Below are 27,534 nucleotides of genomic sequence, written 5' to 3' on the forward strand. Positions count from 1 at the left end.
GGACCTGTCTCACGGGGTCATGATGCCCTCAAATTTGGCCCCACTGCCCCTCCATCATGATAGTAGGATGTCTGGGCCAAATTTGAGTGAGTGGCGTTGCAACCTGGTGCATGGGACCGCAATACCCCTTAGCACTCTTCAATGCTGAAATGGAAAAATACTTCTCTGAAAACTTTGTGGATATTCAGATATGTGCTTTTAAAAGGTTTCCTAGCCTATACACAGTTAGACAACAGGATCAAAGGACTGATTTTATTCAAAGTAGAATTCCCTTCTTGAGATTCACCGGTATATTGGAATGGCCCATTTTTAAGCCCCTTAGATTTCAGTTTAAACTGATATTTTGAAAAAATCCCAGGTTATACAAAAAGTATTATTCATTTTTTCCTGATTTTTCACCCTACTTTGTATCATTCAAATATATAAAAAATAATTTGTTTTATTAGGAAAATACAATACATTGTATTATTACAATAATACATTCATCTGTGTGTGTATGCAAAGTTGCCTGTTGAAGTAAAGCTATGTATTAGTCTAGAATATACTCACAATAAACAAACAGGCACTCATGCAAACTCTGAAGTGTGTGTGCATCTGAACGTACTGATGAATCTCACACCCAACACGTACACATTTGAAGCTGTTAGCAGATAATGGTTTAAAGATCTGACATGCTAAAACGGGAAGACAACAAAAGTCTGTATCACAATACGTTTCAGAACACAAGGAAGTATTCAAAACTTTAAAAAAAAAACAAACAAAAAACCAGGAGAAAAGGATGAAGTTGAGTGTATGCACTGTAAATGGTGTGGCCCAATTATTAAATGTAAATATTTATAGGCTAATAGTTCTAAGTCTACAACAGTAAACTGTTTATTCAAATGAAAAGTTTTATTTGGGGATTAGAGATATATTGTTTTCTTAAACTCAGAGGTGGCGTTGTGTTTTGAGTTCTGTTTTAGTTCTGCAGCAAACCACATTGAATTCCATCCATCAAAGCATTAATCTACTGAATACTTCCCCCCAGTCCTTCCATGCACCAAAATAAACCCCTATATTTACCCAGAAAAATTATCAATAGCTTTTTCCACTGATTTTCGACCTGTTTTTGTTGTAATAGTAATCAACACTGATAAATTCCCAGATAAAATTAAATAAAATAAAAACAGAAAACAAAGGGCCCTACATATTTTGTAAAGGGTGGAGTGGCGCAAATAAGAAGAAAGGTGGCGGGTGACTTGGAAATGGTTGAGTACCCTTGTCCTATTGAAATTCCTTTGGTCCTACAACTTATTTTTCAATTTGTTATTTATGGAGGATGAGGTTTTCAAAAGTGCCTCGCTCACTTAGGAGCACAAATACCATTGATTTTCAGTGGGGCTTGTGCTCCTAAGTGACTGCAGCATTTTTGAAAACCCCACCCAGAATCAGAGACTAACATTTAAAAATCACACACTTGTGTGGCTTAGTACCCAACTGAGTCATTTTTATTCATCTGGATACAAATATTTCTTCCCACAGATCTTACTGATTAGTTGTATTGCTGTGGCACATAATGGCATCCTGATCTTGCTTGTGGCTTCTGTGCAAAGGTACTATATGGAGACAGACTATACAGAAGAGTTTTCAGTCTAAATTCACAAAATAGACAAAGGTGGGAGGGGGAAACGGAGACACACAGAGGTCAAGTGATTTGCCCTAGGTCATACTAGTGCCTGCATTCGGAATAGAATCCAGCTGTCCTGAATCCCAGTATGGTGCTCTGTCCACTAGATCATGCTGCTTCCCATAAAGATTTTGTCAAGACTGCAGCATGGGATTGGGAGGCTGGGGTAGGAAGCTCTTGGATTGATCCCGAGTTCACCTTTCCAGCATAACCAGAGAGCCATTTCACCTACTGCTGATTATCTCAAATATTGAATTGCTTTTGAAAATGTTACCCAAACCACATGCTCTCAGAGAGCATGTCATTGTCATTTGTAAGGCGTTGTGTCGCTCATGCTATCGTTCAAAGCAGTGATTCGGGTCGCACCTCTCCAGGGTTTAGAGCTTGCTATGTGAAAAGCAGCTGGGGATGCTCAGGAGCGCAGTACTCTAAAAGAAAGGAAAGCATCTTCCCATCTCAAATTCCTAGTTCCTTTATACCCATACAAGAGTCTGAATGGTGAGAGAAGTTTTAAAGCTCCTGAAGGCTTCCAGCTTGCTGCTCCGTTGGCGGCAGGAGGCCTGCCTGCAAGGTCAGGGCCTAAATTACTCAGCTTAACTTGTGAGTAGGGACAATAGGAACTGCCTCCTTCCCCCTCACTATCTGGATTTTTATGGCTAGAAATCGAAATGACCCGGCTTATTGTCCTACTCTCTGTTAGCAAACTGTGAATCCATAAATAAGGCTTCACTTTATAGTTAGGGGAGCTACGGAAAGGGTAGACTCACTGGTGACCCAAAGTGCTGGCGGGGGAGGGACTGGGTAATGCATTTGCATTCGCTTCCGATCTTAGCACCTGCATGTGTGAGGTCGGGGGGGCGGGGCAAGGTGGAAAGCAGGTGGGGAAGTCTGGTGGCCAGTTGTTGAGCGTTGCTGGAAAGGGCTGCATAGGGAGAGGACCTCACAGCCTAGCTCTTTGCTTTGCTTAAACTTAAAGCCAGTGCTGTTACTTTACTGCCTTCTCCTTTGGTCTAGGCTTTGGGGCCCAGTACGTACCCAAACTCCTGCCGGCTTATTGGCACAACCCTGGCTGTGGCTTCAGCAGTGCAAATAGCCTGTGATCCCAGCTGTGCCAGTGGGTTTGTGGCTGGCTGGAGTAGCCCCAGAAGTGGGCCAGGGTCCCCTAGGAGGCCGTTGAACCCAAGCTGGCCAGAGGGTAGGCACAGATTCGTTGCGTCTCCCAGGCAGCCTTGGCTGGAAAGGCAGCTGCCGAGCCCCACCTGGAATGTGGAAAGGTTTTCGTTGCCCTACTGCCCAGCTTTGCTGTCTCAGAGAACAGGGAAAATGTTCGGCGGTCCTTAGCCTTCTGAAGTCAGTGGGGAAAATCTCAGTGACTTCAGTGGGGGTAGGATCAGGCCCCCAACAGTCTGCATCTCTAAGGGGAGATTCCCATCCCCACTCGTTATTGCCCTGTGGAGACTTTTGCAGTTGCTGCATCAAAAGCCTCCAGTAGCGTTTTGGGATCGTGCCATTCTGTCGTCACGGCCCAGATGGTTCCTTCCCTCGGTGACATCTGCTCTTTAGCAACATTCTGGGTGGGACTTTCAAAAGTGCTGCACATCAACCTAACTCTGCTCCTGTTGAAATCAATGGAAGTTTCACCAGCCACTTCAGTGCGAGCAGAGTTAGACCAGCACTGAGCACTTCTGAATGTCCCACTTTCTGTCCCTGTCCTAATTCCAGCTGACTAGTGATTTCTCCTGCCCCACATCTGTTCATTGATAAATTAGATGGTCACTTTATAAAGCCTCCTTCTGTCAATGTCCTTAAACATCAAACAGTAGGATGGAGTGTGTGTGTTCAGGTAGCTCCTTCTGGATGAGTGTCCCACACTTACAGAGAGCAGCTCTGGAGATGCAAGAGGTCTCAGAAAGTGGTTACTAAAGAGGTCGAGTGTATTTTCACCTCAGGCAGGCACATGGCTGTAATACAAAAATCATACAGGAACAGCCGGTAAAATCCCAGTCTGACAGGCTGGACTCTGGTCCTCCCTCCAGTCTGGGGTATCAGACCCAATGGGGATAGGCTGTAAGAGTAGAACTTTTAGAGATGTCTCCTTTTCTGCAGGTTTCAGAGTAACAGCCGTGTTAGTCTGTATTCGCAAAAAGAAAAGGAGGACTTGTGGCACCTTAGAGACTAACCAATTTATTTGAGTGAAGTGAGCTGTAGCTCACGAAAGCTCATTATCAAATAAATTGGTTATCTCTAAGGTGCCACAAGTACTCCTTTTCTGCAAACTCCCTTCTCCCTAATTCAAGCACTTGTACAGAATTGGCAGATCAGAGCAGTTAGAAGTGGAAGAGCCCCATTGAAAGGACCCTCTGCAAAGACAGGGTATTTCCTCCCCTTTGTGCTCTTCTCTTCTCTCCCCTCCCCTTCCCCCCTGAGAGTTACCAGTTTAATGTCTCCACATCTCCAACTTCACATGATTACTTTCTATTGGAGTAGATATAAATGTGCTCCCCAAGACTTAATTTGTAAATTTCGACTGAGTCACCCATGGGTGTAGAAGATCTTTCTCCTCTGGCATGGGTTCCTTAGAGTCCAATCTCACGTTGAGCCTTGGCTGCCCAGTATGACCCACAACTTGTGCAGCTGCCCAAAGGGGCATGTAACTTCAACAGCAGTTGCTTTTGCATGGAAGTGTCAGAACAGGTTGAGGGGCACTAGGCAAGGGTTCTTGTTGGGTGTATGGTGTTGGCACCAGGGGGCTATTACCCCGAATGGATCTTCACTGGCTCCCAGTGGAGCAGATTACTGTCATACCAGTGAAAAAGGTCCACAGTAATTAATTGGCATACACGGCAGTTTATTCGAGAAGGAATTACAGAAGCGGTAAAGGGTTACATTAAGCACATAACTCCTATGTTAGACGTGAAAGAACTATACAATAAGAAAAGGAGTACTTGTGGCACCTTAGAGACTAACCAATTTATTTGAGCATAAGCTTTCGTGAGCTACAGCTCACTTCATCAGATGCATATCGTGGAAACTGCAGCAGACTTTATATATACACAGAGAATATGAAACAATACCTCCTCCCACCCCACTGTCCTGCTGGTAATATTCATCAGATGCATATCGTGGAAACTGCAGCAGACTTTATATATACACAGAGAATATGAGCAAGCTATTACCAGCAGGACAGTGGGGTGGGAGGAGGTATTGTTTCATATTCTCTGTGTATATATAAAGTCTGCTGCAGTTTCCACGATATGCATCTGATGAAGTGAGCTGTAGCTCACGAAAGCTTATGCTCAAATAAATTGGTTAGTCTCTAAGGTGCCACAAGTACTCCTTTTCTTTTTGCGAATACAGACTAACACGGCTGTTACTCTGAAACCTATACAATAAGAGCTATACATTCCTCTTAGTGAGCCTCTCTTTCGCAAACATACACAAACAGGCCCTGTGCTGGCCTCACACAGTTCCTGCTTGGCAAACAGAGAAGGTGGTTACCAAATTCTATGGACGACTTCTTTTCTCCAGGTCTGGTCTCCTCAGCCCTCAGGTCTGTCTCGGATTCCCTCGAGGCAAGGCCTTGGCTGCCTGGAAACCCCTCTGGCTCACAGGCCTACTTGAGACCACGGAGCAGAGTTTTGGCCATTCTGCCTAGCAGCGTTGCTTCTTTAAGCGTCAATTAAGGAATTCCCCAACAGTAATTTAATTTGCTTGATTTTTATACTCTTTTTCCTCAAAGGAGTCACATGTCTTAAAAGCGTGCCCGGTGGGTGTGTAGCTACTCATTTTTAACCTAATTAATACTTTAGGAGGAGACTGCAGAGTGGTGCCAACTGAATATTACCCCACATTCGCTCCCTTACCAATCATTCACTTCAGCCCCCTGCGTGATGTCCTTCAACAGGGTCGAGATGCCCCCGTCAGCCCATGCTCCCCTTCGGGTGTTCTACACGTGTTCTTTGCTTTCAGGTGGATATATTTGCTGACCCAAAGATCAGTACTGATCATACACGCAGCATGGAGCCAGTCAGTTTCACCTCTGCCATCTGTCTGATGCTAAGAGAAAGATTTTGCTCCCAGAATCTTCTTTTGCAGTTCAGTCATGTGAAGCCATGTGCTCACCGTTCGTTCAGTATGGCCACACCAATTTGGCACCATTCCAACATATGGTATGCTGTGTAACAGCGTGAAGTGGCTCACCATGCTAATTATTCATGCCGCACCAGAAGTGTGCTAAGCCATTTAAAAGACACAGGCGCTGTTTATTCAGGTTTTTTTCCTCGTACCTGGACGTATAGTGCCAGGAGCTCCATTTGGTGTTGTGGGTCCTTGGTCCTCACGTCCTACAAGGGCCCACTTTTTCAAATGGGCCATGTCCCAAGGAGCCTATAATATTAAGATGGTGGTGGGGTGGGGTGGGGAAGGAAGCTTGCACCTTTCCTCTAGCAACAGGAAGCAAAGAAAACCATGCTTCCCTTACCACCATTGCCTGGAGAGCTGCAGATCGACAAGGCATTAGTGCTTCAGTTTGCATTGTGGAGTCTATCGGCACAGCCCAGAGGCTTGACATGTAATTAAGCTTTACTTTTTTTTTTAAAAAAAAAGGGGTTCTGGGGAGTTGTAGGAATAGCCACAGAATGATCCCTATCCTCTGGATTTCTCTGTCCCTGACCGCCTGTATTCTGCAAATTGAGCTGCACTTATTCTAAACTCCAGTACAGGGTTAGCTGTGCCTGGAAATCTCAGTGCTCGCTCTGGCTCATCTGTTAATCATAACCTGCGAACAGATGTGCATCTTGACTGGAAAGGCCGTGCGGAGGCTTGGTCCCCGCTTAACCTCTTGCAGGTGGTTGAGGAGTTAGCTGTGCCAGGGCTGCTTCATTTAGACTGTGGGAGGAGCACGAACGGGAGTTGTTGCACTCACTGGAAGCAGCCCAGGAGGGAGCAGGTCACAGATGGAAAGCGGTGGCTGGGGGCAAGGCAGGGTTGGTGACTGTACGGACTGGGTGAGCCGTGGGGTAAATTGGAGAGCCACTTGGCAGGATGGCAGGAGTGGCACAATTGGGAGGGTTGTTGGTTTGCAGCTGTGCTCCCCTCTTCCCCCTCAGTTTCCTTTCTTGTTTGCAGAAAGACAAACTGAAACAGGAAGGAGAGGAAATAAAGGCACTTTAAACACCAGTGACTCTCTGGGCTTGGTGCTCCCACCCATGCAGCCCAAGTAAAGAGGCATTTCATGAGGGAGCTAAAGGGAATGTGCAAGATTCTTCCCCCCGCCTACACAGGGAGCGGCAGCACAGCTCAGAGCTGCCGTAGTGCACTTCCTTAGGCCTGTGGCAGATTTGCTCTCCTGGTTTGTATTTGTCCCACCTCCAAGCCCTCTCTCATCTCCTCTGCACTGCAAAATAGACCTCCACAGTGCACTGGGAATAACGCACAGTCCCACTGTCAACTCTGCGTTCTGCACTCTCTGCAGCAGAAACACAGCGATTCTGCTTTTAGGAGTCGGTTCTGCAGGAGCCAATCAGAGGATGCTCCTACTTTATGGTCTTGTCCTGCATGACCTTTCTGGGTGAGGGAAACCCGAGCAGAGGAGCACAAACCATTTTGGGACCACTGAACTTGTTAAGCATCAGAGATTGCAGATGGAAAAATGTCGAAGTGGTCAGAAATATCTCTTCTGCAATCACAGAAAAAGTTAACCTCCCTTCAGAAAACAGTCCAGCCCCTTTACCCCTGTAAGGACACCCGCAGATCATCATTCATAATCACAATCACACGTTTACCTGATCTACCTTTGTGTGAAACATGCCTCTGCTAGAACAATTTGTGGGATACATAAAGATGAAAGTCAACATTCCCATTATTGATTGTTTAACTTTGGCATCCTTTGTCTCCTTCACCCTAGTTCCCCCCCGTCCCCCAAAGTGTATAAACTCTGATTAACGTTCATTTTGTTTTTCCAGTGAGACAATAAAGAAAATAGTGCTGCGAGTTTTAACTCTTAGCTAAGGGAGCAGTAGGACAGATTCTAGCAAGTTAGGGGAAAATTGTAATCCACCTGGCACTTGCTTGTTGCTGTTTCTCTTCTGACAAGACCTGAAATGTCCCAGAGGCCTGGTAATTACCCAGCAACTGTAACCTCAGATGTAAACCTGCATTCTACAGTTCCTCAGTTCCACTCAAACCATGAACAAAGCACTTTTTTTTGTCAGGATAATCAGTTGACTTACTCCAGCTGCTCCTTCTACACAAGGGCTTAGAATGCCCTTTGAATGTTGTGCAGACAAAGAAAACTAAATTTATTCTTTTTGTTTCTTTAGTGTAATATCATTACAGATTCCTGGCCTTACTCCTGCACTAATGTTGGGGAGCATATTTCTTTATGCCTCACCACTGCTCTTCTAGTGAACAACCACTATTAAATTACTGAATTGTTTAGCCTTGAACTTCACAATGTTTTTACTGTGTTTACAAGAGAAGACTGGAGTTTTCCATTAATGCCTATGTTCTAGCTACGGTATTTTTATGACTCATTTGTACTTTAGCCCCGTGGCAATGAGAATGTCCAGCATTTTGATGTTTTCTCCAAACACCCTGAATATATTCACAAGCACTACAGCAAGAATCCCTGCCCCCCTTTTTTTAAGCTAGCTGGTTCCAGAGACAGCAAGTTGTTTTCATACTGTATCTATCTGGGAGCTGTGAAATCACTGCCTCATTGCACATCCTATACTTCCTCAAACTACCACTTTATTCCCTTACGTATCATTGCTAAAGCAACAATGTGGTTGGAATGTGCTTTCTCATGAATTTATCTCCCTAAAGCTAACCAAAAGTGATTCATGAACCCGGGTCCGAGTAAACGCCAATCCACACCAGGGAACTGTCTCATATTACTCTGAATGTGTGTAAATGACATCAGTCTATCTCAGGGCTGAGGGTTACTTAAGTCATTTTAAAATGTCAGTAACCGTATGAAATGCTGTTTTAAATCCCTCTGCCCTCTTAGTAGCAGGATATTCTTGAGCAGTATTTGTGAAATTGATCTGGATTGCATTGGAGAGGAGGGAACCAGTTCTAAGAGAAATGATCATAGAAATGCAGGGCTGGAAGGGACCTCGAGAAGTGAAGTCCAGCCCCCTGTGTTGAGGCAGAACCAAGGAAACCTAGACCATCCCTGGCAGGTTTGTCTAAGCTGTGCCGGAGCTAAGACCCACTCCCCTGCCATGGAACATCGTTCTCTTTGTTGACATACTACAGCAGACCAATGGCCCTTCAGCTTGAGTATCTAGGTGCCCACAATGATAAATACCAGATACTGTGGGGAAGGTATTCAATAATCACCATAATACACCCCTGTGGGCAGTATTACATGGACAGAGGCTCTTGTGATTTTTTTTATTAAGCTGTAGATGATGTTAGTGTTAATGTCCAAGCCCTTTAATCTATATGTCCATCCAGCCCTCAAGACAGGTAAGCCTTCGCATGCTGTGCTAAGGCAGCTGATTACTGAGCCTGCCTGATTGGGGAAAACCAGTGTGCAAGCAAGGCGGGTGATCCGATTTTCCCGTCATGGAGTGGTGGGTGGTGGAGATGCTTTCTGCCTCCTGAGTAGTGCTGCTTGCCTCATATTGGTTCCCTTCTCTTTTGCCCTCCCCAGCTGGCATCAGAAGTCACTACAATTTACAGGGGTTGTATTAACCCCATTGTGCAACTGCTGTGGGAGGGAAAGAGAGGAACCTGTCTTCGCTCCCCCGTTCCTGGCCACCTCTTAGTTATTTAGTTATAACTAAAAAATAAACCATTTGCCGGGGGCTGACCTCTCCTTCTCTGACCCTGGAAAAGAGCTGGGGAGGTGGGATTCCTGCTCCTATCACTGGTGGTGGTCCCCTTGTAGAAGGTGAGCTGCCACTGCTGCCACATGACCCACGTGTAAGGCTACGGTTTTGTCACGGAGGTCTGGAAGTCATGGAATCTGTGATTTCCAGAGACCTCCGTGACTTCAGCTCACGGTGACTGGGTGCTGCAGGGTCCCCTCACGGCCTGTGGCGGCTAAGAACTGTGGGATGCTCCTGCTGCCAGAGATGGTGGGGGCCCCCCGAGCTCTGAGCCGCTGTGGGGGGCAATCCCCCCCCCCAGCCCCCCATTTTGTCATGAATCATTTTAGTAAAAGTCACCACTAGGTCACAGGCTTCCATGAATTTTTCTTTATAGCCCGTGACCTGTCTGTGACTTTTACAAAAAATATGCATGACAAAATCTTAGCCTTACCCATGTGGGAAGGGAGAGTGTTTATCCCAACAGGGCTTTCTTCTCCCAACCGATGGCCTGTCCTCAGGAGCCTTGTATGTGCACGTGGCCATTTTAAGAACCATCTCTAGCTGATTGTCAGCTGCGAGAGAACCAGCCTGTCTCTGGGTTGTCGATGAGGCATTGAGAGTGCTCATAACATTCCCAAGGGCTGGGCACAGCTGAGGACCAGGCAGCCATGTATGGCCAAGAGGAAACTTCACCTTCATGACCGTCAGCTGTGCCTATGGCTGCTGAGTTGGGGTAGCTGATGAAGTAGATGCAGTGTGATGCCCCGGGGCTGCTCTGAGCTGTCAGCTATTCTGGGTATACAGATGAGCAGGGAACATGTCACGTTTTGCTCCTGAATTCTTATATTTAGCCCTACCATAAGTAGCTTCATAAACTGGAGCAGGGTTTACTCAGGCCATGTTCAGTGTGAAGTGGCACACGTTACATATAGGCAGATAAGCATCATTAGAGTGCCTTGGATGAAAGAAGACAGCAGAAGTTGAGGCCCCATTGCCTGGCAGTCACCAGCCTTGATTTGCTGGAGTCTGTAGCTCCTCTGGTGATCACAACATGCCCCAGGACAGTTGCCGCTGCCTTACCTTTCCTTTAAAATTTCCATTTCTCTCTCTTCTCCCCACTCCTAAAATTGTTATTTCATGATGCAACATTTTATTTGTATCTGTTTCCATTTCTCTTTCCCTTCCAGTGCAATTCAGATGGCACTGTAGTGAACATACCAAAGGCCTTGCTGCACTGCAGCTTCCATTGTTGATGCAGCTAACTGATCCGCACTAGTGGTGAATTAGGCTTCAGATGTGAATGGAGCTGCCTCCTAAAAGACCAAATCTGGCTGCCGGAAGATTTTGTTGCAGAAGATTTTGGTTCCAATGAAACTTCCTGTTCTCTTTCTCCCCCACCTTTCCTCTCCAGAAGCATTAAAAGGGGCCTCAAATTTGGGAATTGTAAAGCATGGCCATTGGATGGATATAAGAAAGAGCAAGCCTCGCAAGTTCCAGGGGATTATACTTTGGTGTTTGAGGCGGCTGAGCATACAGAGACAGTTTTCTTCTTCTCATATGCAGACATCCAAGCTCAAAGACCAGAGGATAGTCTCTGTATCAAGGGAGGGTAGGTGATGTAAACTGCCCTTCAAATGCCAAGTTGGGAACTCTTCTATCAGATGAATTATTGTCTGTGATTCTTCCCCACAGTCACAAAGTGGAGAGGACGAAAGGCCAATCTGGTGCATAATTGCAGCAACTCTGGTTGAGCTAAAGAGTAGTTTGTTAATCTGTGATCAAGTGGAGAAGAAGGTGGGTGTGGAGATGGACTCCTGAATTTACTTGTTACTCTCTTTTTCCCACCGATGCTTCTACTCAATAAGAATGTAGCTTTCAGCTTCCTGGCCAGGGCTGCTGATCCATGCATGGGAAAGGGCCAGTAACCCTGTTGTCCAAAGGGTGTTGAGAGATCAGCCATAGTGTCACACCCTGGTCTGCAGGAGTGGTATTCCTCCTGTGAATATGAGTGAACTTTTGAGTTGGTGCCGTGTGTCGTTTCCTGTCTGAAAATGAGTACTTGTGGCACCTTAGAGACTAACCGATTTATTTGAGCATAAGCTTTCGTGAGCTACAGCTCACTTCATCGGATGCATACTGTGGAAACTGCAGAAGACATTATATATACAGAGACCATGAATATATAATGTCTTCTGCAGTTTCCACAGTATGCATCCAATGAAGTGAGCTGTAGCTCACGAAAGCTTATGCTCAGATAAATTGGTTAGTCTCTAAGGTGCCACAAGTACTCCTTTTCTTTTTGCAAATACAGACTAACACGGCTGTTACTCTGAAACCTGTCTGAAAATGGGCTATCAGTCATCCGGAGCGGTGATAGATTGGTTTCGGCCTTCACAGGTCTCCAGGCAAACTTAACAGGAATGGCATCTTAGGAGTGTCCTAAAGTTGTGTTGGTATTTACGGCACCTTTAGCATGAATGTTGCTTTACGGATGTTAGAAATAACAGACTGAGGAGCTACCAATTATACTTATAGATAACACAGTGGTAAAGATTGCAACTGATCAGATGATGTGGGTGGTGCTGACAAACCACAGAGAGGTGATCAGAGTGTGATGAGGAGAGAGAGTTCTTGGTAGGTTTTTACCTTTGAGTGCTTTTGATTACAATCAGTTGAACTGTTGTGTTACCTGAGTCTTGCAGGCACCAATTCAGCAGGGTGTCTAAGCATGTTTTAAACTCAGTTGACTTCAATGAGGCTTAAAGCACAGGCTTCTGTTGTTGGATCATATTAAAGAAGTTCTGTATTAAAATCACAAATGAGTTTGATTCCCCAGAGTTTAAATTCCAGGGTATTACTAATTAAGAGGTCTCTTGGTTTTTGGTGCTGTTTCTCTCCCTCTATGTGTGAAACTTGCAAGCTGCTAATTGTGTTAGTGCATTCTAAGACAGAGTCTATTCTCAAAGCAATTCACAGAGAGAGAGACTCAAAACAATACTCTAACAACAGAAACAGCACCCAGAGACTCCCCGCCCTTTTGTTGTATTAACCATTGTGATTAAAATAGAGATAGAGGATGTATGTGGATGGATGCTTGGTGTGGATAATAACTGAATGATCAGGGAGGTGCCAGCCTAAGAATCCAGTGTCCATCGGCTGAAGAAGGTGTCAAGTGGAAATAACCAGAGGACCCCACCCGGAGGGCAGACTGGAATCCACCCAACAGCCTCAAGAATGGGAGAACCAAAGAACAAGATAACATCTTGGAGCCGTCAGGAATGTGCTATCTGCTGATTGATTCAGCAACAGCATGATGAAGCAATTCCCATAGACTGGCATAGGAAGAAATTCCTATAAAAATAGACACTAAAAAGTGAGAATTTTGGGGTCTGATTCTGCAAACCAACTTCCAGGAGCATCAGATGAGCATCTGACAAGGCCCTGCTCCCTCCTCATGTCCAGGCCACCTGGCCAGTGGCTTGGCATGAGCAACTCTAAGGCTGGTAACTATGATAACAACCTTGCAGAACCTGTGTGTGTGTGTGTATGTTTGTATGAATGAATGTGAGAATAAATTTGAGATTGAATGGAATGTTATAACTATAACTAACTGCTTACTATGATTCTTTCTGTATTCACAGTAAATGTGGTATTTTGCCTTTTTCCCTTTAATAAGATCCTGCTGGTTTTTATTTTATTGGTACAACACTGTGTACTGTAGAAATAGGGCCATTATGAGGAGGTGCAGAAGCATCTGTTGGAAGCCCGTGATGAGAAGGTTGGTGGTGGGATGCCAGCTGAATGTTCGTGTTTAATACACCAAGCCCTCATTCTCTGGAGATTTGTGACCTGCTGTTGACACTTGACCACCTTTTGTAAAGTGCTGTGATGAAATGCCGGTGAATGACTGGTCCAGGCCACATAGCGCTTTTCAGCCAACACCTGCTGAGCTCAGTGGAAAGAACCCATTGACTTCAGTGGTCATTGGATCAGACCTTATAAGAACTAAGTGGTGTTACTAGATCATCTTGCAACACAATACTATATTATTCTAACTGCTTGTGCAATAGAACAGGGAATAGCTAAGTTTCTTTCATGTGATCTTTCTTTTTTTGATCTCCCTTAATCAAGCAGAGAACAGAGAGAGCTAAAGGGAAAAGTTAAGGTTGCTGTTAGTACCTTCACTGAGTAAACACTCAGCAGCCCGGTGCTTTGAACATGCCTTAATTTGAAAACATTTTAGTTTGAAATTTAATTCTGAATTGCCTGACTTGCCAGCGTTGTTTTTAGTAACTACCCCATTTGAGTTTTGGCTTTATTAACAAAACAACAATCAGGGAACATAAATAAATAGGCTCAAACTTCCCCAAACTTTGCTGCTCCCAGGATTCCTCTCTCAGGCTTCTCAGCCCACATCCTAGATGACCCTCACTTCCCCCCTGTCCCCATCTCCCTTGGATCCAGACCAGATAATGAGCCACCTGCCTCAGTGAGTCAATCAAAGCTTTCCCAGAAGCAACCAGAGTAGAGTGTTTCAGGCAAAGCCTGTTACGCTCCTTCATGATCCTAGTCACTTACAGGGTTGCCAACTTCTAACTGCACAAAATCAAACATCCTTGCCCCACCCCCTGCCCTGCCCTTATCTGAGGCCCCACCCCTTCTTGGAGGCCCAACCCCCAATCACTCCATCCACCGTCCCTCCATCGCTCACTCTCCCCCACCCTTACTCACTTTCACCAGGCTGGGTCAGGGGGTTGGGGTGTGGGCTGGGGGTGTGGGCTCTGGTGTGGGGCCAGAAATGAGGGGTTCAGGGTGCGGGAGAGGGCTCTGGACTGGGGCTGGGTGTTGAAATGTGGGAGAGTGTGAGGGCTTTGGCTGGGGGTGCAGGTTCTGGGGTGGGGCTGGGGATGAGGGGTTTGGGGTGTGGGAGGGGGCTCAGGGCTGGGACAGAGGCTTGGGGGTGGGCTCTGGGAGGGATTTTCAGTGTGGGAGGGGACTCTGGGCTGGGGTAGGGGCTTGGGGTGTGTGAGGAGGTGAGGGGTGCGAGCTCTGGGAGAGAGTTTGGGTGCTGGAGGGGGCTCAGGCCTGGGGCAGGGAGTTAGGGTGCGGGAGGGGGCTTGGGGTGCAGGCTCAGGCCAGTCGGGGCTTACCTCAGGCAGCTCCCGGAAGTGGCCAGCATGTCCAGCTCCTAGGTGGAGGGTCCAGTGGGATCTGCAGTTCCCGGCCAATGGGAGCTGCGGAGCCGCCGCTCAGGGCAGGGGCAGCACATGGAGCCTCCCTGGCTGCCCCGCACTTAGGAGCCGGACATTCCGGCTGCTTCCCGGAGCCGTGCGGAGCCAGGGGAGGCAGGGAGCCTCTTCCTTAGCCCCGCTGCGCCGTCAACCGGACTTTTAATCAAAAACTGGACGCCCGGCAACCCTAGTCGCTTAGCCGAGCACTGTTTTTTCTGTTGTTAACTAGGGATTCTGCTGCTTATTGCCATAACCTGGGTTTCTTCTTGGCTATAAAAAATCTTTATATTTGAGTTATCCGGCTCTTTCTGGAACAAAATCCACAGATCCTGAATCACTGTGGTTGACTTCATCCACGCTGCTGTGATTCAGACCAGCACAGCCACCTCCGTGTTCTGCACTGCAAAGGTGACTTTTCTAATTGGCTGAGTCAATGTGCGTGGTTGCTGTCAGCCTTAAAATAGAGTGACTTCATATGTGCATGGGTGAGGGGAGGTGGCATTCTCCAAAGACATGCTGGGGGGAGGGTGACATGTCTGGGGACTCATCCCACCAGGTACTTTGAAAATGGGGTTTGATTTAAAAGTTAGTGTGAGGTATGAAGACACCGTAACCCTCCGCTTCCCAGTCTCGTTTTGTTGGACCCCCACACACAACTGTTTTTTTATTATGTATTTTTTATTGTGTCTGTGTTGCTGTGCAGTCACGTGCTGTTATTTCGGCTGGACCCCCGGGGAGTGAGTGGCATTTATTAAACATGGTCATAATGCTTATGCACAAGGAGGCAGAATGAGTTACACGGGCCGACTTCGGCATTTCCTGCCTTTTGAGCGATTCAAGTTGCAGCCTTAGTACTCTCTTGGTGTGGCGTGTGGGCACTGTATGGGACCATACATGCCCTGTGTAACACTAGCTGTCAGATATATCATGAGCAGCACTCATCGCCCTCAGGCAGTAAGCTGGTAACTGCTGGTCATTTCACCTAACCTACATTGCAAAGCTGCTGTTGCCAAGCCTTGGAGGAGGTGTGGTGTCTCAGCTGGGAAGGCACACCAATGTGTTGGAAAAGCCTGCACCTTGTCTACACTGCCGTTTCCACCAGTTGTCACCATCAGTGGAGAATGACGGATCTGAATTTTGCCAGTGCAGCCTCAGTGCATAACATTTGTTACATTTAGATGGCACAGTTCTTGGGGTAACTTTTTTGTTCTATATCTGTGCAGTACTAGGCTTGCTTCTGGTGCTATATGTACTAGATGTATAATAAATCATCTGGTGAAAACCTGTCTTGCAAATGCCAAAGGGTGCCTCTTGCGTCGGGGAAGGGAAGGCCTGATTAATGGTGCAGTGGTTTTATCTTGCATGCAGACAATCAGGGTGGATTTGATTTAAATCAAATTGATTTAAATCACTAGTCAGGAAGACTTGATTTAATCATGGATTTCTACATAAAAGTGCATTCTTGTTGGTTGTTTAACTAAAACAACCACTGGATTTTTTCTGGATCTTTTTGTTCAACCGCAAACATAATATTTTAACAAAACAAGCATATGAATTTTTGAATTTAGTTAAACATTCAAGTTTTTTAAAATCAGGTTTCTTTTTGTTAAAATTGTTTTTAAGTAAAATAGTTAAATGAAATATTTAAAAAATCAAAACAAAAATTAAATTGACCGTGTGAGCCCGGTCAACATGAGAGACTTAAAATTTTGCACTTCTAATAGGCCCTTGCCTCCAAGGATCTCACAGTGTGTTACAAATAAGCTTCCTTGGGGAGTAGATGTTATCCCTGTTTTATAGATGGGGAGGGAACCAAAGCTCAGAGATTGAAGGTGGTATTTTCATTCCCATTCAGCAGGGGCCTACCTCTGCTCCCATTGAAATCGATGAGAAGCTCCCTTTGTCCAAGGCTGCAGGGTCAAGAATAGAATGCAGGGGTCCCAATTACCAGAACTGGGCACTACTCCTACACTGCTGTGAAGTCAAACTGTCTTGAAGACAGTGGGCCTCTTCACCATTGTACACTAACCCTTCTGTGTTGCTCCACTGATGCAAAGGGGCTGTAAAGCTGGGGGATGTTATCAGCTGGGAAAATTCCACCTGTGTAGAGACTGTGGCTGCAGCATCTCTTCATTCCAGTTGCTAAAATTGCCCCTTGGGGCCACTGACGGGAATAAATCAGAGCAAACTTGGGGCTGATCTAAATGTACACTGGAAGCCAAGCCACCTTTACCCCTAGCTCTCTTGGGACAGACCTTGCACCAAGTATAGCTTGACAGGGCTTGATACTTAGGTCCAATTTGTATAAAAAAAAATCTAATGAGGATGATCCTAAAATAAACCAAAGTTTGTTACCTTCTCCTAGGAAAAGTGGGTGAGCGGGGAGCTGGTGAATAAAGTGGCCCTGTGGACCGAAGAGCTACATTTCAGAACTCCCTCAGGGATTGCCAGCTGGCACGCTGGCTCCGAACATAGATGCTGCAGTGGGGCGCGGCTGTTCTCTGAAATGAAGGGATGTGACTGGGTGTGTTTTCTATAAACACTTGCAGTTTGGAGTTACAGAGCTGTCAGATGAGGTTGACTCTTTAACGTAATTGCTTGGATACTTAAACACTTTTCCATTCTCTAAGGATTCACACCATTTTACTTTGTGCATTAAACTACCTCAGCTGGGCCTATGATTCTCCAGCAAATATGGTAAAAGGAAGATAGTGGGAATAAAAAGCACTAGCCACACCCTTCTCCTCTGCATATTTTCAATCCAGTAGTGCCTGTTGCTGACATCCAGTTATCGCATGCCATTGCCAATGGGAACCTGTAAACATGCATCAGACATTTAAATGGTCTGTCTTCTACACTCTGTGAGGGGGTGACGGAGGATGGGTTAGGGAAGTAGTTGCCCATTGCCTGTAACACTTTGTACTGTTCAACAGGGAAGCAGTAGATTCTATAGCATGGTGCATTGCACGTACCAGAGGTGTTTGTGGGGCAAATAGCAAAAAACAGGCCACAGAGTGCTGCAGTTGGGCACTGAACTGCCCAAACCTGGGACTCGTGTGTGTAACTTACATGGCTGCTCTTGGCAACTGGGTCCTGAGCTAGGCATGCCACTTTTCCTGTTATATGGCAAGGTGAAAATCTTAAGTTAGGTAGAAAAAGTTACCATTACAGAGACTAAGTTACTAAGTACTGATCACTATTTTCATAGAATTTAATCTCACCTCCCTTCCCTCTCCTGCTGTAGGCAATCTGGTTTTCTTATGAAAATGAATCCCTTGTCTGCATGTTACAGAGCAAAGCCTTTTTGGTCCAGTCTGAAAGCTCCATCTGTATTTAATTTTTGTCTAATAAAAAATAATTCTGAGTTTACAAGTTTGGTGGGAAAGTTTTGCTACCAAACATGTGCCAGCTTATTGCAAGACAGGAATTTTCCATTTAATTAGGTAAGCACTTAAAAAAACCCCTGTGTAATGAAAGTGCCGTGATCGCTGATGCTACAATAGCATTAAAGCTATTTCAGATGCATAGAGTGACTTAGTAGTGAAAAATTAATTGAGGACAATATTCTTATGGCAGGGTGACAGACTTTTACTCCTCTGTAAAATCTCTTGATGTACTCACTGTTTGATGCAAACAGGAGAGAGTGTTATAATTTGTAGTAATTTAATTGGGTCGATTGATTTATACCTGGTTCAGTCTGGGTACTGTGTGATATGCTAGCAGCTCAGCTTTGGTAAGCTGGGTACTGCCCCAAGAAACGAGTAGGGAAGAGAGGTGAGTGGTGGAGCTAGCATTAGGAAGATGGGTAAAGTAGGGAAGGAGTGAGGAGTTTTGGAGGGGCCTGCTAGATCACTCACTGGTTCCTCACAAGAGAGCTGAGTGAGGCAATCTCAGACGGGGACAGTCCAGTTCATGAATAACTCGCTTTATTAGCTCCCTAAATACTTAGCTGCAACATGCCCTGCATCTGTACCTTAATAACACTTGCTTTGATACACATTACTCGCATGCTACATCAGGCTAGACTTTCAAAAATCTCAGCAGCCACAGTCTTGGCCAGACTTTCAAGAGAGCCCGGCGTGTTGAGTACTGAGCTCCCCTGAAAATTGGGCGATATGTGCCACAGTGGAAGCTGCTAGTTCCTGAGCTCTTCTGAAACTCTGTCTTTCTCTGCTGCAGTGTGGGTGTTGGGTTTTTAAAACTACATTGATCACAAATGCAACATGTTTGTGGAAACAGTTCAGGAGAAATACATTAAAGGTTATGAGGTGATCCGATACCATGGGTGATGGGGATGCAGGTAAGCACCATAAACAGAGGTGTAATTCAATTTTTGTTTCATCGTTTGTATTCTAGTTGTGCGTAGCGGGCTTCCCAACCGAGCCCGGGATTTCATTATGCTAGGTCCTGTATAAACACACGTCTTCTTTATACTCAAGTATATGTGGTGTATGTACAGGGCTGTAATGTCCATGCATAAATATGAGAGATGCCCTATTGCTTAGTGGGTTTCCTGTCTTCCTCAGAGCAAATTGGAGCATTGGCAGATCAGCACATAGTCCATGTTGCCTGCGGAGAGTCTCACAGTGTGGCACTCAGTGACCAGGGCCAGCTGTTTGCCTGGGGTGCAGGTAGTGATGGACAGCTGGGGATCACGACTACAGAAGATTCTGTGGCAGTACCAAGGTAAAGTTTACAGGAACTAAATGCTAAAGTTTTCACATGCAAGGTATAAAGTTAGATCTTCTAGTTCTTCTTCCTGGGCCTGGGTGAATCTTTTCATTAACTTCAGTGTGCCCTCCTTGTTTTAAGAGTAATAAAGGGAGGACTTTTCTCCCCATCTGTATTCTGCTTATCAAGTCATCAAGGCCCTTTGGGTTTGGTTTTTATTGGAAAAAATCTCAGGTTTTACAAAAGCTATTATTTGGTTTTCACTGATTCTCTACCCTCCCCCCCCCCCCCCCCCGGTGCAATGAATGTTGGTCCTTTCAAGTACATGAAAATACGGATTAAGTTAAGACAATCCAGTCCGTTACATTATTTATGTTAATTATGATTTAGTCTCAGTGTAAATGCAAGACTGTTAAAGGGAGGCAATGTAGTGGAAGATACACATGCACGTGTGTGCTCCAGTACTCATAAAAGAAGGGTCGGAACTCCCTGGATCAGTAGGAGAGATGGCGGCTCAGTAACATGGGCCGCCCAGGGTACTGAGCAACCATCTTGCCTTCTGGGTGAGAAATATTCCTACTTTCTCTATTGCCTTTTTTCTGTCCTCTCATCCTTCCCTAGTGACCCCGATTTTGACCCTGAAAACGGAATTGAATTTTTTTGCACTTATTTTTCACTTGTGTTTTTTAATTTTTGGTAATATACACCAGTCAATTCTTGGGAAATTTTAAACACAATAAAAACTACAAGTGAAGGACCTTGCAAGTCATTCGTTCCTTTTGGTCCAGAGATGAGTTTTTGTTCTGCTGTACAACCCAGTACGTTATACGACGGTATCACAGACGAAATGGACCTCCCACTCTGGTTTCTCAGGAGGAAAAATGGGGCATGAATTAGCAGATACTTTTTTCCCCTGATGATATAATGTTTTAGAACTTTGTGTGAGAAGGGCGGGGGGAGTTGGGATGCAATGAAAATGCTGATTAGCACCCAATCACCCTCTTACTCCCTAAAAATTCTTGTGCTATGGGATCTGTCTTTCAAGATTAGAGAAGTAAACTTGGATGTATGAATGAGCACTGTGATTTTGAAAACCTCATACAATGTTGCCTATTCGCTCATTTCACTTAGTTGAGTTTATGGCACATCACAGTTTAATAAGGAACTATGAAACTGCCCATATCAGCACTGTCGTTAATATTACTCAGAAATCTTTAGATAGCGCTGATGTTTTTAACGTTTGTTTAATCTGATTTGTTCCTATCATTTCAAAGTGTCTTAAAAAGCATAATAAGCTTGGTATCATCTGAAAAATGATGAAAAACATCACCTTAATCCAGCTACCTAGTCCCTGTACGTATTGAGTCAGATCGCCTTACTTTAGGGGCAGATATATGCTTTCTCTGTTACTTGTTCCTGGTAGCCCAGCAGAGCCAATACAGAGATGGACGAGGAACCTTGAAAGCTCTTCTAGGTTGTGCATCATGAGCAAAACGGTTAACGAAGTTCCAGTTTCAGAATCTTGATGATGCATGGTCTGAAGTAATCCAGCTTGGCTCGCAGATGTCAGGTTGACTCTACAGTACTGGCTGCTAGGAAAACATCTCTTGTGACTTGAGCAGAGTTATACAAAAATCATTGAAGCAAAAATGGAAACCCCCTCAGTGCCATTTTCTGAATGTTTCAAAGAAATAACTACATCTTATGAGCCTTAAGCCGTTCTCCATGCAAGACCTTAAGCTAGTAAATGGAAAGAAACTGCACGTCCCATTCATTGACACTAGAAAAACACCAGTTGCTTGACAGAGGCTAGCGTTATAGACGCTGTGAACGAGCTGTTCTAAGCAATTTACAAATGATAGAACTCAGCTGTACTGAAAAAGTTTGCTTGGCTCTATTAAAGCTAGTTGAAGTCTGTAGTGTCCAGGGGTGTTTTTAGCCTCTCCACTACTTTGTAACCCAAATGGGTGTGACTATAATCTCCTCAAAATTAGGACTATATATCACAGTAGGGGAAACAGATGTTGCAGGTAAAATATTGGTTTGGGGTTAGAATAAACATGTGTGATGGCAAGATGTGATGAACTCTAATCTCCTTGTGTGTGTGGTTACATTTTAAAAAAACCTTTCCTCTTTAGGTTAATAAAGAAACTGAACCAACAGACGATACTGCAGGTTTCCTGTGGCAATTGGCATTGCCTAGCTCTTGCGGCAGGTACTGTCACATTCAGTCGATGGTGTTAATAATAATAATAATAATAATAATTAATAATATTTGTGTTGTGGTAGTCCTTAGAGGCCATGGGCCCATGGTGCTGTGCTCTGTGTGCTCACATAACAAAGAGACAGCCCTGCCCAAGGGGCTTGCAATCAAAGTAGAAGACTGTAGAAAACCACTGGAGACAAGAAGCGGGTGGAGGGAGCCCAAGGAAATGAGGAGAGAATTCTGGTCAGGCTGTTGTAGGGCAGCTAGAGTTCTTTTTAAGTCTTTGCAGGATTAGAGTCATTGTGACATTGGGAGAAGCATTCCTGGGTGCTGCTCTTCAGCATATAGAACACGGGCCTTTCTCTATGTGGCAGTGTGTGAGCCAGAGTAGTTTTCCACTCCGTGAATCCACGGTCTGTTTTACCATAATATCTGCTGGATCTCCTAAGTCAGTCACACACTTTATTTATTATTTTACCTGGTAGCTCCAGAGTGCACATTTTTGTCGCCAGTAGCGTATTGGTCACCGCTCCTGCCTTCAGTAGCACTGAAGCCCACAGCACTGTTTCTTATTCAGGCGTAACAGATTTGTTTCCATGTTGGGCAGATTTTACTTACTAACTTCAATTGTCCTTCTTCATTTCAGACGGCCAGTTCTTCACGTGGGGACAGAACAACTATGGCCAGCTGGGCCTGGGTAAAGAATGCCCCTCTCAAACCAGCCCACAGCGCGTCACATCTCTCGATGGGATCCCCTTGGCTCAGGTTGCTGCCGGCGGAGCTCACAGCTTTGCTCTGTCTCTCTCCGGAGCTGTGTTTGGCTGGGGGAGGAACAACTCAGGACAGCTGGGCTTAAGTGATGAGCAAGGTATTGGAACCTTTAACAATGGAGGATGAGCTGATTGCTGATCATGGCTTTGCTTTTTGTAATAATCCTTCATCCTACCAAGTGGCCTATAGGAGAGAGCACGGAAACGTGATTCCTCCCAAAGGGTCCATGAGCCTTTTATACCATCAATGGAAGGAAACTCTGCGGATGTAAATGGGAATTAGCAAGGTCAAAAAGATTGTAGGCAAACATTTCTGGGTGCCTATATTTTGGCACCTAAATCAGTGGTCTGATTGTTTTTGCAGAGGCACTGAGCATATGTAACTCCTGAGGAAGTCAGTGGGCTCCACAGAGGAGCCAAGATCCACCTATGTGGAACAGCCTGCAGGATCAGGGCCCTAAGTTGGTTGAAGCTAGCAGCAAGCAGGTATACAATCTACAATGATTAGCAATAGACATTATCACAGTATTGCAAAACTGTTTATTGGTAGTATGTGGCCAATGACTTTTTTTTTTTTTTTTTATGACAGCCGTACTAGCCAAAGCTCGTTGTAACCTAGTCTCCAAACAGTCTGTAGCATGGATTTAGAATCAGTTTTGGAAAAGCAAATGCCATGTCCATCCTGGCCTGGGACACCTTGCTATTGTTGTTAACACATTTTCAACTTGGTGTATATATCAGAGGGGTTTTTCTGTGGGTGCAAATGAGCCTATCAGCATTCTTTAAACGTTTTCTGAGTGGCTTTAACTACTAGATAGGCTATTGATTATGCAATGCGGGTAAGTTAATGATGATTCTGTTTTGCCGTTTTTATAAGTGTGTATATATACAGTACATACTGCCTTTTGTAATATGCTGCATTTTCATAATGTAGATTGCAAAATATTATCGATGCATAATACTTATATATGTTGCAAAATAAAGCCATGAAGTTGCTCCACATTTCACATACATGTAAGTGGAAGTTACAGGTTTTAGCAGCCCACCTAACTAACACAGACATGTATTTTGAAACTTCACAGAAAATGTGCAAAGAATGTTGAAGGTATGACTTGAACCTGCAAAATGCTAAATGTGCACGGTCTCATCAGTGCTGGAGAATTCCTGCAGTGTCTGGGCAGGTCAATCCTCCATTCCATATTATTATTTATTAGCATTGTGGTAGCTCCTAGGAACCCCATGGAGCAGGGTTCCTAGAGAATTCCATTGTGCTAAGCACTATACAGACCCAGAACAAAAAGACAGTTCCTGTCCCAGAGCTTGCCTTCTGTAGCTATTAAGTTTCTCTCTTTCTCTTTCAACAGTAGTGGTGTGTGATTAATGCTTTATATGGTATCTCCTTTATTTTTGTTCTTTTGAGGAATGGCAGAACACATTTTGAAAAGGTGTGGGGGCATTTCATGTGTGTTTTTATAAGAGCTAAAACTTTTCTCTCACATAAGTGACTCATCTAAGGTTTAGCTGTTGTAAATTATTCTTAATGAACATTAACAGCATGATCTATAGGCATTTGCGAGTGTTTCGCAGCACTAAGTATTTAAGTGATTTAATGTTCCATCTCTCTGTAACAATCCACAGAAGTACCGTGCCAGCAAGGTGCCCTAAGCCTTGCATCAGAATGGTGGTCATAGGGTGAACAGGCAAAGCATTATGGTTCTGTTATAATTCAAATAGAAAAAAAAAATCTATAGAATGGCACAGGTCTCCCCTCTCCACCTGTTGGATACGTGGGCTAAAGATTTCAAAAGTAGGTGCCTAAAGTTAAGCTATAAATAGGTGGCCTGATTTTCAAGAGTGCAGAGTATGAAGTTGCTCCCATTGAAGTCCAACAGCTACCGGACATTCATCTTTTCTTAAAATGCTTGGCCATGGTCATCAGTAGCACATGTGACATTGTTTTGTGTGTTTGTTATGGAGAAGACAGACTTCTACATATTGTCTATAAAAAACTTGGAGAGAGAAGCATCCCATTACCTTCTGCAGAGATTAGTCTCTGCAACTAAAGCAATGACTCTTTCTTAAAAGGTGCCAAATCAGGAAAGACAATGCATTTACACACCGTGTCTCCTGAAATACTGGACACTTTCTTTGTGTTCTGCTTGAGATGCCCTGGGCAGGTGGTGTCATGGATGTCTCCCATGTGTCCAAATCCTTCCTTCACAAGGTGACTCTTATCAGGGTTTTGGTAATAAGTTACCATCTAGTGTTTTGGAAGGCGGCATGAGTGTGAAGGTGGACCTAATTAGGATACCTAATCCTCTGAGTCATGCAAATCAATCCACAGGTACAAGGTGAAAAAAGGGGAGTTATTAGCAATTATTTATAATTATGGTTACTAAGACACAAGAACGGCCATACTGGGTCAGACCAGTGGTCCATCTACCCCAGTATGCTGTCTTCTGACAGTAGCCAGTGCCAGATTGAACAGAACAGGGCAATTTTGAGTGATTCATCCCCTGTTTTCCAGTCTCAGCTTCTGACAGTCAAAGGGAGACTTGGAGTATAGGGTTACCTCTTTGACCAATTTACCTAATTCTTTTTTGATCCCAGTTATACTTTTGGCCTTCACAACAGCCCCTGGCAATGCATTCCACGGGTTAACTGTGCTTGTGTGAAGTACTTCTTCCTTTTCTTTGTTTTAAACGTGCTGCCTGTTAATTTCATTAGGTGACCCTTAGTTCTTGTGTGGTGTAAAGAGGTAACTATCACTTCCTTATACACTTTGTCTTCAGACCATTTATGGTGGTATAGACCTTTCTCATATGCCACCTTAATCATCTCTTTTCTAAGCTGAGCAATCCAAGTCTTTTTCATCTCTCTTCATATGGAAGCTGTTCCATACCCCCATTCGTTGTTGTTGCCCTTCTCTAAACCCTTTCCAATTCTAAAATACCTGGTTTGAGATGGAGTGACCAGAACTGCATGCAGTATTCAAGGTGTGGGCATCACATACATTCATATAGTGGCATTATAATATTTTGTGCTTTATTATGTATACCTTTTCTAATGGTTCCTAACCTTCTGTTAGCTTTTTTGACTGCTGCTGCATATTGTGTGGATGATTTCAGAGAACTATCTACAATGACTCCCAAGATCTCTTGCTTGTGTGGTAACAGCTAATTTAGACCCCATCATTTTGTATGTGTAGTTGGGATTACTTTTTCCAATGTGTATTACTTTGCACTTATCAACTTTGAATTTCATTTGCCATTTTGTCACACAGTTTAGTGAGGTCACTTCGTAACTCTTTTCAATGTGCTTTGTATTTAACTACATTGAGTGATTTTATATTTTCTGCAAATTGATCCTTGGGGAGACTCCTCTATTTACCTCTCTCGATTGGGAAAACTGACCGTTTATTCCTTCGCTTTGTTTCTTATCTTTTAACCAGTTATTTGATCCATGAGAGGACCTTCCCTCTCATTCCATGGCTCCTTACTTTGCGTAAGAGCCTTTTGTGAGGGTCCTTGTCAAGGCTTTTTGAAATTCCAGATATACTACGGGATCACTCTTGTCCATGTGCTTGTTGGCAGTCTCAAAGAATTCTAATAGATTGGTGAGGCATGATTTCCCTTTACAAAAGCCATGTTGACTCTTCGCCAACATACTGTGTTTATCTATGTGCCTGATAATTCTGTTCTTTACTATAGTTTCAACCAATTTGCTTGGTACTGAAATTAGATTTACCAGCCGGTATTTGCCAGGATTGCCTCTGGATCTTTTTTTTTATTTAATTAGGCATTACAATAGCGACCTGCAGTCACCTGGTACAGAGGCTGAGTTAAGAAATAGGTTACATACCACAATTAGGAGTTCTGCAATTTCATATCTGAGTTCCTTTAGAACTCTTGGGTGAATACCATCTGGTCTTGGTGACTTATTACTGTTTAATGTATCAATTTGTTCTAAAACCTCCTGTACTGACACCTTAATCTGGGACAGTTCCTTAGATTTGTCACTTAAAAGGAATGGCTTAGATGTGGGGTTCTCTCCCATATCTTCTGCAGTGAAGACTGATACCAAGAAATCATTTAACTTGTCTGCAACAGCCTTGTCTTCCTTGAGTGCTCCTTTAGCACCTTGATTGTCCTGTGGACTTCCTGCTTCTGACGTACTTAAATTTTTTTTTTTTTGCTGTTAGCTTTTGTATCCTTAGCTCAGCAAATTCTTTCTTGGCCTGCCTTGACTTGCCAGAGTTTATACTCCTTTCTATTTTCCTCACTAGGATTTGACTTCCAATTTTTAAAGAATGCCTTTTACCTCGAACCTCCTCTTTTACTCGAGTGTTTAGCCATGATGGCATTTTTTTGGTTCTCTTACTGTTTATATTTATTTGGTGTATACATTTAATTTGTACCTCATGATGTTTTTAAACAGTGTCCGTGCAGTTTTCAGGCATTTCACCCTTTTGACCGACTGTTCCTTTTAATTTCCAATTAAGTAGCTTCTTCATTTTTGTGTAGTTTCCCTTTTTGAAGCTAAAAGCTACCGTGGTATGGGTTAATTTGGTATTTTTCTCCCTGCAAGGATGTTAAAATTATTATATTATGATTGCTTTTACCAAGTGGTTCAGCTATATTCACCTCTTGGACCAGCTCTTGTGCGCCACTAAATCAGGAATTGCCTCTCCCTTTATGGGTTCCAGGAAACAGTCATTTGTGGTGTCTACAAATTCTATCTCTGCATCTCTTCCTGAGGTGACATGTTCCCAGTCAATATGGGGATATTGAAATCAACCATTTTATTATGTTTTCTGCCTTTGCAGTCACTGTCACCATCCTGGTCAGGGGGTCAGTAGTATATTTCTACTGCTATGCTCTTATTGTTCGAGCATGGAATTTCTATCCATAGAGATTCTATGGTATGGATTGATTAATTTAAGATTTTTACTTTGACTCTCTGCTTTCTTTCACATATAGTGCCACTCCCCCACCAGAGCTGCCTACTCTGTCATTCCTGTATGTTTTGTACCCTGGTATTATCGTGTTCTATTGATACGGCTCCGTGCTGGTCACAGAGGTCACGGAAGTCATGGATACCCTGACTTTTCACTACCTCCGTGACTTCAGCGGGGGCCAGTGTGGCTGACTCCAAGGCCACCCAAGCAGCT

At 44.3% G+C, this 27,534-nt stretch overlaps 1 protein-coding gene across 5 annotated transcripts in view; it reads left to right on the forward strand.

The window, feature by feature from the left end:
- The window catches only part of HERC3 (HECT and RLD domain containing E3 ubiquitin protein ligase 3), a 112,782-nt gene that overhangs the window by 22,536 nt on the left and 62,712 nt on the right, over window positions 1–27,534 (forward strand). For all 5 annotated transcript variants that reach the window (XM_073340669.2, XM_073340668.1, XM_073340670.2 and 2 more), the window contains exons 3-5: window positions 19,244–19,403; window positions 21,527–21,603; window positions 22,241–22,462. In XM_073340669.2, the coding sequence (XP_073196770.1) occupies window positions 19,244–19,403; window positions 21,527–21,603; window positions 22,241–22,462 (459 nt within the window). The remainder of the gene's footprint in view (window positions 1–19,243; window positions 19,404–21,526; window positions 21,604–22,240; window positions 22,463–27,534) is intronic.

Source organism: Lepidochelys kempii, chromosome 4 (assembly GCF_965140285.1).
Source record: "Lepidochelys kempii isolate rLepKem1 chromosome 4, rLepKem1.hap1, whole genome shotgun sequence".
NCBI lineage: Eukaryota > Metazoa > Chordata > Testudines > Cheloniidae > Lepidochelys > Lepidochelys kempii.